This window comes from Mastacembelus armatus, chromosome 14 (assembly GCF_900324485.2).
Source record: "Mastacembelus armatus chromosome 14, fMasArm1.2, whole genome shotgun sequence".
Lineage (NCBI taxonomy): Eukaryota > Metazoa > Chordata > Actinopteri > Synbranchiformes > Mastacembelidae > Mastacembelus > Mastacembelus armatus.
In genome coordinates, this window is record NC_046646.1 from 14,882,875 (window position 1) to 14,899,087 (window position 16,213).

General features: G+C 39.9%; 1 protein-coding gene across 1 annotated transcript; it reads right to left on the reverse strand.

Moving 5' to 3' along the window:
* Positions 1-4,992: 4,992 nt before the first annotated feature.
* LOC113143625 (ubiquitin carboxyl-terminal hydrolase 2-like) lies at positions 4,993-13,185 on the reverse strand. Its single transcript, XM_026329406.2, has 12 exons — positions 12,852-13,185; positions 9,765-9,812; positions 9,509-9,629; positions 8,600-8,708; positions 8,354-8,464; positions 8,089-8,153; positions 7,881-7,984; positions 7,712-7,792; positions 7,493-7,571; positions 6,652-6,759; positions 6,312-6,432; positions 4,993-5,950 (listed from the first exon to the last, which is right to left on the reverse strand). Exons 1-12 carry the CDS (start codon positions 13,002-13,004, stop codon positions 5,845-5,847), a joined length of 1,206 nt encoding a protein of 401 aa, XP_026185191.1. The 5' UTR covers positions 13,005-13,185; the 3' UTR covers positions 4,993-5,844.
* Between the last annotated feature and the right edge of the window lie 3,028 nt (positions 13,186-16,213).

The window sequence follows — 16,213 nt, forward strand, 5'->3', positions numbered from 1 at the left end:
TGTATGATTTGCCTTTACATTAAAGCAAAGTGAATTATTTTTAAATATTATAAACCTGAGTTTTGTTTTTTTTACAATGCAGTTCATGGTGTTTAAAATATTTACAGTACATACAGTAAATGCATATCTAAAATTGGGCCAAGTTTTGTGCAATTTTAGTTCCATCCATCTTCTTCCGCTTATCCGGGGCCGGGTCGCGGGGGCAGTAGCCTAAGCAGGGATACCCAGACTTCCTTTTCCCTGGACACTTCCTCCAGCTCTTCCGGGGGGACACCGAGGTGTTCCCAGGTCAGCCGGGAGACATAGTCCCTCCAGCATGTCCTGGGTCTTCCCCGGGGCCTCCTCTCGGTGGGACATGCCCGGAACATTTCCCCAGGGAGGTGCCCAGGAGGCATCTGGAACAGATACCCGAGCCACCTCAGCTGACTCCTCTCGATGTGGAGGCGCAGCGGCTCTACTCCGAGCTTCTCCCGGATGACCGAGTTCCTCACCCTATCTCTAAGGGAGAGCCCGGCCACCTTGTGGAGGAAGCTCATTTCAGCCGCTTGTATCCAAATCTTGTCCTTTCGGTCATGACCCAAAGCTCATGACCATAGGTGAGAGTTGGAACGTAGATTGACCGGTAAATCGAGAGCTTCGCCTTTCAGCTCAGCTCCCTCTTCACCACAACGGATAAGTACACCGACCACATTACTGCTGCCGATGCTCCATTCCGTCTGTCAATCTCACATTCCGTCCTTCCCTCACTCGTGAACAAGACCCCAAGATACGTAAACTCCTCCACCTGAGGCAGGATCTCTCCCCTGGTCTGGAGATGGCAAGCCACCTTTTCCGGTTGAGTACCATGGCCTCGGACTTGGAGGTGCTGATTCTCATCGCAGCCGCTTCACACTCGGTTGCAAACCCCCCCGCCCCAATGCACGCTGGAGATCCTGGCTCGATGGAGCCAACAGGACAACATCATCTGCAAAAAGCAGAGATGAGATCCTGTGGTCCCTGAACTGGACTTTCTCCGGCCCCTGGCTGCACCTAGAAATTCTGTCCATAAAAATAATGAACAGAACCGGTGACAAAGGGCAGCCCTGCCGGAGTCCAACGTGCACTGGGAACAGGACTGACTTACTGCCAGCAATGCGAACCAAGCTCCTGCTCCGTTGGTACAGTGACCGGATAGCCCTCAGCAAATGGCCCCGGATCCCATACTCCTGGAGCACCTCCCACAGGATGTCGCGGGGGCCCGGTCGAATGCCTTCTCCAAGTCCACAAAGCACATGTGAACTGGTTGGGCAAACTTCCATGAGCCCTCGAGCACCCTCGGGAGGGTATAGAGCTGGTCCAGTGTTCTACAACCGGGACGGAAACCACATTGTTCCTCCTGGATCCGAGGTTCGACCACCGGCCGGATCCTCCTCTCCAGTACCCTGGCATAGACCTTCCCCGGGAGGCTGAGGAGTGTGATCCCAATGTAGTTGGAACACACCCTCCGGTCCCCTTTCTTAAAAAGAGGAACCACCACCCCGGTCTGCCACATAAACATAATCCACCTACCAGCACTTACAGAACTAACTAGCAGTTAGTTAATATAACGTTACACTATGTTGCTTAATCTGTACAAAAATGTTAGCTAAGTGTAAAGATCACAATTTGCTGGGATTTGGTGCCTAAAATAACCAGGTTAAAAAAAGAAAAAAAAACTTACTTGTAAATCAAATTCGAGATACTGGAAATCGGGAAAAATCCAGTCAGGTTAACAAAACGTTACCGGACATTTTGAGCCTAAAATACTGATTGAAAAAACAGCCACAGCTACATTCAAATAAATTCCACCATTAGCTAATAGTAATGCATTCAGGTGATCATAAATAGGTTTTTCTGTAGCTGTTTTCAATTGGTAACACGCTGCTACAAGTTCATAACAAATTGAGCTAACGTTAGCTAACTTAGCTAAGTATCCTTGCGGCCTGACGATTCGCACCATGGCTAACCACCGTGCACATAAAACAGCTGGATATCTTCAGGCTTTTAGAGCTGACGACATGTTAGCTAACATTAGTACTGTACCTTTATACTTCTCACCCACAGCATTAGCATGAATTAGGCCTGTCATTTCGGTTAACGAAATCGACGAAGGCTAAGTTTTAGCCTCCACCAGCTAACTGTAGCTAAGCCCCAGCTAGCTTGCTAGCTACATGCTAACATCAGTCAGCAATCTTGCCTACCGTTTCACTGTAAGCAGGTAATGTGTAGAGGGAATGCTGTTGCTTTGTTGCTGGAAACAGCTGCGAGCTGCCACTAGAAACATGGCTCCTATGGTGTGACAGTTTTTTTTTTTTTAAGTGGACTTAGCCCACATGAAGTTGTCATGGGTTTATGGTATGGTCATTAGCAGTGGAAGTGTCAACAGTGAAAATAACAGTGCGCCCATGCGGGCAAATTAGTGTTAATATCCTCAGCAGTCATCAGCCCATATGGTGGGCATGAGAGCCAGAGGCACTGTGTGTGTGTGCATGTGTGTAAGCATGTGCACATGTTGGGGGAGGGTAGTGTTTTTTAGTCTTTTAGTGTCTATTTGCAAAGATGAAAATGAAATGTATGTACTGAGTTAGAGTTATATAATTCTATATTATAGTATAGCCATCCATAAATTTAATATTATTTAAATTATATTAATTAATAGTAATTAATAAACTAATAAAGTCATTAACTTGTATGTAGAAAAGTAATAAAGTAACTATTTATTTTTGGGGGTTTGTGTGTGTGTGTGTGTGCGTCATTGTTTATATTGCGGGAATTATAGAGTCTTATGGCCGTGGACACAAAAGACTTCCTAAATCTCTCAGTCTTGGCTTTAGGAGGAATCTATACCCACCTATTCCTTAGCCAGGGTCACTGGGATTTGCTGGAACTTATCCCAGCTCTTTTTTGGGTGGAAGGCAGGGGTATTATAGTATAGTATGGAGTTATATAATTCTATATCATAGTATAGAGTTATTTAATTCTATAATATAGTATAGAGTTACATAGAACCCCAGTCATTTCTGAATAGCAATGATTTGTGTATGAGTGAGTATATACATGTATACATTTAAGTAGTTTTAAAATTAAGATTCAGTCTCAGTGTTTTTTGAGGTCACATTATGGTAAACTGCATATTAAATTATTACTGGCTTCCAAATGTGCGTGTTGTATTGACACAAATATTTGTCCATACATAACTCAGATTAAAGGTGAGCACAGAAAAGCTTTTCCTCTTCGTCAGATTAAATGTGAAAACAGCCTTCTTCTGTTGTCAAACTCTACAAATGCATCATACTCACTGCAAGCACTCAAGCAACAATAAGCAAAATATGTTTTTGAGGGACGGGGAAACAAATAAGACAGAATCAAATAAGAAAATGAAAAAACAAACATGCTTTTTCCCTAACTTTGAACAAGGTGCTTTTGTTGTCTAAGCCTAACCCACTGTTAACAAATGTGTAGTTTCATTCTTAAAACTGCTGCCGTGTTGGTTTAGTTGTACCTAAATATATATGGTTTAGCTGTACCTAAATATATATGGTTTAGTTGTACCTAAATATATATGGTTTAGTTGTACCTAAATATATATGTAATTTATAGGCGACAGGGTTAAGTGCTAAAGTCATATTAGGGCGAGATTAAAGCTACAAAGCCTTAGTCGTAATCCAGCTCTTTAAGAATGGGCACACAAATTTAATGTTAGGATAATGTTCTAACAACAGTACTGGATACATTTCAAACCTGTTTCACCAGCAAATAGTTCCACAAATAGTCAGTCAATCAATCAATCAAAACTTATATCACATACACTCTAAACCCTTATATGTCAGACCGACATGGTTGTGATCCCATTGACTGTGGATATCTAAACTAACCCAGTGTTGGGGGTGAGACTGCAGCAACACTCTGTCTCTTCTCTGATAACTTTATCTTTTCTCCACACAAACTGGCCTTGTCACAAACAGATCATCTGTCTAAGCCCCAGAAACCTAATCACACAAAGACAAACACTCATTTCTTTCCCAGCAGGCATTAACTCAGGGGGAAGGTGTTCACAGGAAACCTCTGGCTCCAGGTTAGATTGATCTGTTACTTTTCTGATGCATGGAGATAGTGAATGTATTGAATATCAAATAAGAACCAGTTGCTGTTTAATGCCAGACTTTGCAAAGGTCTTTTCTAAACATGTTTTTTCTAAAAATTATTTACATAAATTAATATTATGAGAAAAATTTGTGAAATCAGTAATCTAGGTGGTGACCTCAATGGGTGCCAAATGTCACATGCAGAAAACTGAAAATTTAAAAATAAATAAAAATAAAAAAGAGACCATGTGGGATCTGAAAGGGGAATTGAGATTTAGGAAATTAAGGGATTTGACCTCTTCTCACTGTTGGGGGGGAGGAGAAATGAGAGCAAGCCAAGCTGAGTAAGGGAGTAGGAGTCCTCAGTGTCAGTGTGTAAAGTAGTTCAACAAGATTAGTTTTCAGTAGAGAGAGTGCTGTTTCAAAGGCTGGAGAGACTGCCAAGGATAATATTCAACAAACAAGGCACAGTAGTGATACTGGGGCCATAAACTACAAAATATCATACAGAAAATATTTTTGGCTGCTTTTACTAAAAAGGATAAGCAAGCACCTGTAATCCTTCATTTGTCTACACATAAGTACTCACAAATCTCATAACCACAGTACACAGCTCCCTCTAGTGGCTGCATAATACATTTTTAACATTGCTAATACTGCATGAAAAAACATGTTTGCTTCACAAAGTTGATATGTCCAAAATATGTACCATAAATATATAGGTGATGATCTATGTAGCACATAATTACTGACAAATGGTCATTAGACCAGTAGCATGTTCAACAATAGATACAGTATATTATAAATATTGTATGAATATGTATACAAGTACATGTATACCCATGTGGCTTGCAGGATAATGGGTTAAAAAAAATAAACACAAAGCAGGTAAGTTGACATTGAATTTTAATAATTTATCAACTGAAGTGAATTGAATGTAAAGTTAAGCAAATGTATTCCTATATTTTTTGTATGTACTGTTTCTGCATTTTTACACAAATGCTTTGGTATGTCTTGCCAGTTTCATTCACTATGCTGCCTATAAATACTGTACAAAAATAAAAGGAGCTTTGACATAAAACATCCCCTCTCTATTGGCTGATTTCCACTGTTTAGAGAAAACCAAAAGGCTTTGTTATATATGCTTTATATACTTTCAATTGCTGGCATCATATTAAATAGCATAAATTATGTCTTGTAGTTAGACATTTTTCAAGTCTCTGTAATGTCCTTGCATAATAATGTCTTTACAGCCATGTTCACAATGCAAAAAAAAAAAAAAGAAAAACACACAAAATGTCTATTTTTTGAGTGAAAAAAAAAAACAAACAAAACCAATATAGAACCACCTGCATTCACAGCTACATGTGCACATTAAGATGTTCTGCTCCAAACAGGCCTTTAAAGTTTGGCTGACAGCTATACCTGGAGTTTATTTTATACACTTTATTGACAGTGGAAGTAATATTTTTTCCAGTGTCAATTCAGTTCCACTCAACATGTGAGCTCAACTTTAAATCCTGAAATGCAAATGTGCCATTACATCCACCCTTTTTTTGTCAAAAATGCATTAATATGAACATCAGTGGATGTTTGATTTCAGCAACATGTCTTTGTGCTCAATATTCACAGTCATGTAATGGTAGGACTCTCTCCACTAGGTTGAGCTGTCTCCTGGTAGGCAGAGCCTAACTTCATTTTTAAGGATAGTTTAGCACAGCTTATCACTACTCCGTAGTGTCTAAAGCCGGCACGTCTGATATTTGCTGTGTGGGGAAGGGGTCAGCTCGTAGAATAGGACATAGGCGTTGCTGCTACGAACCTGGCTGGAGGACATTGGACTCACCCTGCAGAGAGCACACACACACACTTGAGTTAACACAGTGAACATAACAGAGCTTTCTTTACCTCTACTTGTGGGTAGGTGACAATTTACATATTTCTTTGTTTAAATATGGCAAGGAAATGATCTTTTGATACGTATAGGAGTTGCCTGCAACCACAGACACACACACACAAGGACATAGACACATTGATACACTCAATCTGCTGCACATTTAATTCTAGAGTTTATACAACTAGAATTAGGTCATAACAGCAAGGCCACACATTATAGTATAATTGACCTGGCAGCTAATGCCAATCTGATAAGATGATATTTGAGGTACAGTAATTTGATGATCCATCAGCAGATGTGAGAGTTGATACCTGGAGTCATTGTAGCTGTACCACTCCCCGAGTGCTGGGTTCCTGCAATAAGCTGTGTAATGACCTCCCAAAGCATTTCCACAGTGGTTGGAAACTGCATACAGATTATACACAGCACGCTCTGTGGGGAGAGACAACATTGTCAGTCAGCACAAATTCAGTCACTGCTCATCAATTAAGGCTGGCCTTGGAAAGTACATTCATTTTTTTCCTACTGTTCAGTGTTTTATACTTATTTTAACGCACCAAAAGGTGAGGGGACTAATCATAACTGCTCTGGACTTCCAGAGATCTGTTCCTGTGTCTACTTATGACAACGTGTCCATCTTTAATTACTTACCACTGCTCTCTGAGGAAAACTCTCGCAGGTCCAGCTCTTTGAGAGGGAAGTTGACATAAGTGGAGAGTTTGGTGGCCCGGATGTTAGAGTCTGAGAAACGCTTGAGGTCTTAGAGGAACATTAAGTCAAGGAGCGGAACTTTATTAAATATATCAAATTATACTTTTCATGTACTTTACATTTAATTGTAATTTACTCCACACCATTTATCTGGCTAGTTATCAAACAGGTGAACATGATCATGAAATATAATGCATTTTAAGGAGTACTTGGACCTCTGGACCACCTTAAACACTGAAATATTTCCAGTACCTTAACTTAACATTTTCATACTTTTGAACAATAGTTATAATCTCTGTAACACCTGCTTTTATTTTTCATTCTTAAAGCTGCATTGCTTGATTTTTTTTGGCCAGTTCAATGTGGCAGAACAAACTAAAACCACAACATGTGATTAGCAAACAGTTTCTTGTTTACATACAGTAGACATACAGACAGATTAGCATTCATTTAAAGTATTTTGAAGTGGTTTGTGGCTGAGGGATATGTTATATGACTTTCTGTAGGTCCATCACCATGAGGGACATTACACCCAATGATCTGATCCAATAACGACAAAGAATAGTGCAGCTTTAAATTTTGCTTATATTGTTTAATAAGTAAACTATGGAAATGTCAAGTGGCTCACCAAAATCATCTTAAGTTTTAAGATGTTTTAAGCTTTTGTAAAATCATCAGCTTAGCCCATGCTAATATCATGTATTATCCTGAAGACTTCTACCATTCAAATGCATGGTGTAAATATTAAGCAAATTGTGCACATAGATCAGGAAAAGGATACGAAGTACAAGGATCTGAGGAAATTTCTGGATGCTGAATCTTTTGGTGCATTTCCTTCTGGCTTTGCATTTCTTGCATGTCTGAGAGAGAGAGAGAGAGAGAGACAAACACAGAGAGGCAATGAGGTGCTGCTGCTGTATATCACCTGTACATCATATATATTTTTATGATCTTTACAAGGGATTGTGAAATGGGCTGTTATTGTTATAAGGTTTCTTACAGGTCTGTCATCTCCATCCAACACATCTTCTTTTGTAAAGAGTCTCAAGCAGTCTTTGAGAGTCACTTCACCTGAGCTCTTCTGTGGTGACACAGAGTATGTCCGGTTAATAAACAGCAAACTACAACTTTATAGTCTAGACAATATAATAAAGTCTGTGCATACTGACCTGTGAAATAGGTATCGATAGGTCCCAGAAGGGATCGAACACAGTGGAGCGGAAACCACACACGGTGCATGTCAGAGAGCTTTTCAGCTGTCCCACAAATAGATCTTAAGGTGGAAACATGAGATGAAGAATTGAATACATTTAATACACATTTGCATTCATGGATGGTTTAAGGCAATTATGCAACTCTAGCCCAGAAATCACCTACCAACTACTTTACTGTCCTCTCTCTCCAAGTACATATTCCACATCTGTTTGCCTTTTTCATCATCCCTGTAAATGAAAAACATTTCACATTTTTCACATATTTGGGCTATTAGGTGTTTTGTAATGTCATGTTCAGAAATGGCCCTACAGCTACAGAATAAAATTACTGCAGCCCAGGCATGCAACAGTGTCTTTTGGCAGTGTCATGGTAGGTTATAAGTGACTCATTGGGGGCAGAAGTAAGAGATAACTGTATGGTGGCTTACGAGAGGTGGTCAAAGTCCTTGATGGACACCTTAGGGCAGGCTGTCACTCGGTTCACCTCATTATGGAGACCATCCAATAAACATCGCAGAAACTCCTGAGCATCCTGCTGACTGCAGAGACACAGATGGAGAAATTGTTGTTTTACGGTTAAATATGTGATTTTACTGTTTTTACTTATTATTTTTTGAATGACATTAAGTGAATTTAAATGAGAAGAGTTGAAGATAGGAGGAGGGAAGACTTACTTGCAGCCTGCAAATTTGGGAGCGTATCTCTGGATCTGGCTCCTGAAATCAGAGGGACTGATGGATTCATTCACAGAGGTCCACAGGTTTTGAGTCAACTTGGCAAACTCTGAGACAGAAGGGGAAGGAAAGATACAGAAGGAAAATGAGACCAGAATCATGAAAAAGGATGTATTTGGTTCACATATCAACTACATGTGGACAACATCATGCTTTACAGAACTGTGTGATTCCACAAAGTTCAAAATATTTTAAAAAGGGACTCCTTAGCTTTAAGTCATTTCTGTAAATCATGCTGTGGTGCAGGCTTAACAAAGAGCTGTATTTCTTTGTATGAAAATAAATAATATTATATTTTAAGCCTATTGCACTTTATGAAAACAAGCAAACTGTCTGGACTCTATCAGGGTGGATTTTCACAATTTACACAAAAGTGGAGTCGTGTTTATCACAATATGCACACACTGGATGTAATGACCCATGAGAACGTGCTGTGCAAACACCCCCTCTAAAAAGCCCTGCAGGAAGAAAATAGTCCCTTTTATTTCAGGCAGGCACATATTTCATTTTGCTTCAAGTTATAATTGGCATATTATGAGAAGTGATTGCAGTTAGGTTGAATTTAGTTTGGTAAATGAGTGCAGTTTCATTATTTTGACCTGGATCCTCTCCCCTGTGAAAGTGGGTCTTTTTGTGATCAGAGTATAAACAGCTGTCAGGTCTTTAGCAACGTGTAGCTGTGGCACAGCAATAAAATACGGGTTTTAAGACTTGAGAGTTTAATGTGTACATATAAACTAAAAATATCCCTATGTGACCTACTGCTGAGCTATAAAGTGACTCAGTATTGATAAGGCTTGTTCCTCATTGTGCTGGATGTCTCTTCAGTAACTCAGGGCGTCATCCTACCTTCCATGAGAGCAGCATTAGTCCTGCAGTTGTTGAGGTCAGTGCGATGGGTGTTTCTCAGGCAGTAATCTCTCAGCTCTGGAGTGTTACTCAGACACTGCAGGATGGAGTTCATGAAACACTGGAAATCACAGAGAGCAAAACAAACACAAGAATTCATGAAACAAGGATCCATACTAAGTTGGTGGTTTCTGCAGGTGACAGTGTAGAGCGATATGAGCCAGGTCACAAAGTACAGTAAGTTAAGAGCATTTACCGTGTTTCCGAGGTTCCTTAGACCCACCAGGCCCTGAGGACTCTTGTTCTGTTCAAAGACAAACAAAAGAGATTTTACTTTACTCACACTTATTTTGGGACATGATAAAAGCGGCTGTCAGATTGCTAAATAATTTGCATTCTGAAAGGTTTAGATGAGAGATTAGATCTCTATTTTTTAGATTTTTTTTTTTTTTTTTAAATCAAATCATTTTCAAGCTACTTTTGAGTACTTCATTGACTAAAGTGCTGAAGCCTTTAGCAAAAACTATTATAAAACTATTCTGACATGGGTACAGCTTGGTTGGTGAATATTTTGACCCTAAATTGGATGGAATCCTAAAAACAATCTATATGTGCCTTTACGTATTGGTCATGGTGGGTAAGTTTGGTTTTGATGTCATGCACTAGGGCACATGAACAGATCAAAGTGGAAACCACGAGTTAGATTCAACATATGGGCCTGAGGGGCTACTGTAGCTATGGTTATGGCCAAATCTGGGCCCTAAAATGATATGTTTAGCTGTCATGTGGGCTAATATCCCAACAAATCAGCCTCCACATGGTCTAGCAACCCTGTCACATTCCTCAAGTGTGAGTAAGCGTCAAAGGATTGTATGGTATTTATTCAAACACATGCCATATGATGGTCACATTGTAGCACTGCAGCAGTGTGCTGTGAGTGTTGGCTACCACATGCTTTGATGAAATGCCACAGTGTGTCCTGGCCTCTCCCTGTGCTGATGAGACCACCACTCTCCACTCACACCACACTGACATCACAGAAGCATGTGATGATGCAGACTAGAGAGAAAAGCTCTACTGAGAATCTGCAGAACACAGTGTGGAGTCAAGCTGTTTGTGTGAAAAGTTTTGCATCACTGCCCAAGTTAAGCATAAACTGCTTTAGCTTTGGAATATCTGGTTCCACTGGCAGAATAATGTTAATCATCTGTAGACTAAGACGAAAACCACCCCACAACAACTGATGGTGTTACTTTTAGATTTAGGCTGGGTTCTGCAAGCCAGTCCAAAGCTGACATTTCAGGTAGTTTTGTTGTTTAGAACAGACCCACTGGTTCCACTGGGTCCCACTGGGATCAATTATTACATCAAATGCTGACTGTGGGTGCGCATAGTTAAATATACCAATACTTTCCCCACTTTTCTATTCACGTGTATGTGTACTAAGTAACATTAATATGTGACATACAGTGTTGTTCTGTGACCTGGAGCTCATCCTGAATGAGGGAACATAGTAACTGTGTAACATGATGACATGGAGCAAGTCAGCACTGTCATGCATGAACACCTCTGCTGATGGCTGAGGAGCTGCAGGTGGAAATAACTGCATCAAGGTAGCAACGCACCGATTGAAGCATAAATGAAGGCAGGTGGAAGTTTTTCTTCTATTGTCTGGTGTTCTGCATCTGTGGCACTTTTGATGTTTTAATGCATTATATTATCTTTAAGTGCTTTACATCTGAGTTATAGTGGTTACATTTTAAGATATAAAGTCTGATTTGGAGAACAGAGGCAAGCAAAAAGAGCAACTCTTGATAGCAATTTGCTCACACATCATATACATTTTAAATAATACGAACATATTAGTACATCCTAGTGGGTTGTTATCCTTATCAAGACTTTCAGAGGAGAGCTTCAGGGTCTCATGATTGTTTTGTCATGTTGTTTCAAAAGCTTTTCAAACCTGAAAATAGAACAGTGACAAGCTATTTAACAGCGTGCTTGGCAGAATTTATTCTATCCATCTTGGTTGGTCACATTTTTTTTGCAGTATTTAAGAGTGACCATATGGTGTGAGAGCCAATCTGGTGCACTGCTCCGGTGAATGCTGACCAGCCGGGCTTGGCACACTCAGCAGGTGGCTTGTGATTTAAAACACCCATCCAAAGGGATGCATTCAGGTAATCCCTGTGCTGTAAACAAGAACGCTCCCTGCTGGCTGGCTTGACTTCAGTGAGAAAGAGAGAGTCGGAGAACATAATGTCCTAAACCAGTTTTGCATGCCAGGTCAAGGCCGTACAATGTGACAAAGAAAGCAACTCTCCCACAAACACACGGTGCCAGCTATGTCAGACCTTTGGAAACATAACTGAAACATAAATCACTGCTGCATTACAGCAGGTCTGTTTTTAATACCATACTAAGATAGTACTTTTCTCTACTGTACTCAGAAAGGGAAACAATATGCCTAAAAACATTTACTAGGAAAAAAAAAAAATCACAAAAAATGTCATCACTGTCATCATATAGTAGTTTAATATGCGCAGAGTGAGAGAAAAATAATCTGCAACTACGTCAGTGCTTGTCAGGATGATCAAAGTCAGTAGGATACATCCTTTGGGCACCATGAATGTCAGTTTCATGGCAACCCACCCCAAAGTTGTGGAGATATTTCAATCTGGACCAAAGTAGCGTATTAAACCAACCAAAGAGTGGCTACTGTGCCAGACTGTACAGACTGAAGCAAAAGTTCTGGTTGAAGTAATAAAAACTATATTTTAAAAAGTCACAAAGAGTCAAGATAATGTTCTCAGATATTGCACGTCATAAAGGACACAGTGGTATCTGTGGTGAATCACCTTCCTTAACAGCTCCGGTCCTTATGCAACACATGTCCCATATAAACTCTCACTCCCCTATGCCCTCATACTGTGCTGCGGCCTGTTTGTGTGTCCCACTCCATTGAAGTGCTGACGAGGTCAGATGTGGACCTCTATATGAATACATATGGTTACAAACTGGAGTATGAGATTTATTTTTTTCCGACCCAAGCGTCTTCTCGTAACAGCTGCACAGTGTGGCATTCATATGCACAAACCAAAAGCAAAATTCAAATACCGTCGGTAACAGAGCAGCATTTAATGGTGTCTAATTTTTAATCTCCTGCACTATTAACCATAACATGGATATAAATCAGTGTTCATAGTGGGGTGATATCGGTGATCATAACTCATAACTGAAGTTTTAAAATAGTACATGCAAAAAAAATATCTTTACAAAGTTACCTGGAGGAGAGAGAGAAAAAGGTGAGACAGCATTAAAGGTGCAGAGGTCCTGGACTCACCTTGGCCTGGTTGATGATCAGACCCATGAATGTGGACACCAGCATGGACCGGGACAGCGAAGGACTCTTGCGGCGCAGGTCCGCTTTGTCCAAGGGCAAAGCGGCCGGTTCCTCCGGTACTGTGACCGTGTAGGACTGTCGCAGAGACGGCATGGTAGCGCTACTGAATGTTGTCCGACACCAGGATGTCAGTCAGTGCAGTTGGACGCAGGTAAATCCCACTGGTGAGTTAAGTCGCTTGTCTTCCTGCTTCACCCGCAGGTTTTCAGTGTCTACTGTCTCGCACCTGAGCACAAGCGTCTCGTAATGTGAAACACAGAGGTGGCGTGAGTTTTTACTGAGGGCTGTAAACGTCCCCTCCCAGCACAAGACGACTGGTGCTGCCTTCAGGTGCTGTTGGAAAAATAATAGTCAAAACTTTGACAGCTCTGCTCTGAATGCATTTACAGAAGCTGTAAAGCTGGTGGAGGATGTACTTGTACTTGTGTAAATACAAATACAACAATGTAAAAATACTTCATTATACTTCGTGTTGAGGACTACAGTAAAAACATTGTCAGAAAACAAATATATAAATTTAAGTAGATATCTATCTCTCTATATTTTTGTTTTTTATTATTATTCTACAATTATTCTATTATTATTCTATTATTATTATTCTATTATTATTGGAGCATTTGAATTTGTCCTCATTGACAAAGTTTAGAGTGGTCTTTTTGACTCACATCCTTTAAGTTTTGCCTCACAGACTGTGGCATATAACAATTACTCAGAAAAACAATAGAGACTTAAAAGAAAAAGCTGTATGGTTTAGTGTCAAGGGCACAGCTGTAGTGCTTGACTTTACTCTCCACTTCAGTCAGCATATCAGTGTTGATAATGCAGAAAAACCATAAAAAGAACTTTAAGATCAGGGACTCTGCAAACATAATCACTGATAAAGCAACACAAATTGGACCAACATACAGATGTCTTTGTTCACAGTTTAGAAATCTAATTACTCCCAGCATTTCATTTCCAATTCTTTGACAAGCATTAGCATTAAGAACAAAGTACAGTTTGCTATTTTTGCTACTACAACAAAAGATATTTAAAGTGACACTGATTTGCAATAAAGTGATTACTTCTCTGATATGACATTTCTTCTGCAGCTGGCAATATGTAGGATTTTGGTGGGTAGAAAAACTTTGCATTGGCAGAAAATAAAAGCTTTCATCATCTTAAAACTTTAGCCTTTAGTAAAGAGAATTGCTGACCTTACTTTGTCCTTTAGACTGTGGTTCTGACCTGACACAGAAACAGCTCTGAGCCTGATAAGAAACTAGATAGCTGCATTGTAAACCATTACCTTTACAGGCCATACAGATCCAGCTTCAGTTTTCCTCTTTTGGCTGTGACAGAGCATATTAAAATTACAATGCAAAGTCTAGTGCTTACATTGGTTTCAGAGACACATAACACACCATTAAGTTTTATAGCTGTGTATAGAAATGTATATGAGGAGGGGGTGAAGGTTTTTTTTTTTTTTATCACACACAATATTTCAATTTAACTGAACTAAAGAGCGTAGATACAGCTGGACAAAGCGAATGACTGTCATGAGGCGTAAATGTAAATAAACCTAAATCAAAATGGTTTTATTGTCTTGGGAGCCTTGGGAACCCTGAGGCAGTTCATCTTTTTTTTTTTTTTAATTTTTCTTGTCTACAAGTGGATATTTTGACTTGATTGTGATGCTGCAAAAAGTTCAGCAGTTCACCAATAACCTGAGGATCTAACCTCTGAATGTTTGGTTTACAGTAATGCCTACAAGTAACTAACTTCGTGACATTTAAACACAAATTTCAGACTTACAAGTCTATTCCTACCAGACTGCCACACCATGGAAACATTTAATATGCCTACAGTAGGTCAGTGTGAACACCTCAGAGAGTATTCATGTCCAAGCAAACCCAAGAAGAACACTGACAAAAGAATCCCTTTCTACAGACCTTATAATTAACCACCCACATGCTGAAAAGAAGAATGCAACCTGCTAACCTTTTCAAATTCCTCCCATGGCTGATTCGAACTGCAAGCTCGCATTCCAGATTTAGCAGATTTAGTGTGTGAGGAAGAGCATGTTTAGTGTGTGACTGTCATGTGAAGATGTAACCTGTAAGATATTTGACAAATGCTACAATTACAAGTAGTACATATTCAACTTGTGACTTTAACTTGAAGATCTAGCCATCCTCCTACTAGTTGTTCTGGCACAACCAGGGTCGCAGGCACACACGTTGAACCTACTGGCAACTTAAGATTCACCACTTAGCCTAACCCTAAACTGCATGTCTTTGGACTGTGGGAGGAAGCCAGAGTACCTGGAGAAAACCCATGCAGACACAGGGTGAACATGCAAACCCCACACTGAAAGGCCCCGGGTCGAACGGGAATCAAACCCAGAACCTTCCTGCTGTGAGGTGACATTAACCACAACATCACTGTGATGCCCTTAACCTGAACAACTTGACCTAACTTGATTTAATCATTATTATGTAATGTCATTAAAAGGTGGTAAAATTGACATTAACCCACATGGAAAATTTATAGACTTTATGAATTAGAGGAATGAAACTTGACGCGAGCTGATCACGATAACAGCTATGTACTGTAGACCTTATGATAAGAGCTACCATTGTTAATCACCTGTGTTGTGTAAGAAGACAATGAGTACATGCGTGCAATAAAAATGAGGATTCTCATAGACATACTGATTTGACGTTGCTACTATTTTCAGTGTAGGTTAAAATGCCTGTGTGAACCCTCTCCCATGTAATTACAATAATTAAAACTCTAATACAGACCTTGCGTTGCAGCAAAGCCGATCCCTCCATTTAAACACATGCAAATATGCACTTACATTTTGCTCCTCCACCCCTAGGTGAGGCCTATGTCTTTTACGCATGTACATTAATAAGGGAATACCTCGGGCAGTAGTCATGTTTGAGCAAACCCAGGGAATCCTTTTCTATAAACTTCAGTTACCTAAACTTCACAGTGAGTCACTCCCTTGACTCTTTTATAAAGAGCTGTGAATCATGTACAACAAATTACAGCTGTAGCTGTAAGGAATTTGTATTCTGACTGTCTTCTGTACTGACCTACAGGCCAGCTAGTTCTAGTACTAATCTTCTTTTTTTGAAAACATAACTAATATTTTTTATAACAAAGCTGCAACAATTCTCAGTGTTTATAGAGTAGAAACTATCATTTCTGCTTGGATCATCCTCAAAATGAGACTTGCAAATGCATCACTTGCTTTGCCTCAGCATGTTAGCAGTCATGGTCCTTACAAGCAAAATGTTTGCATGTAACTGACT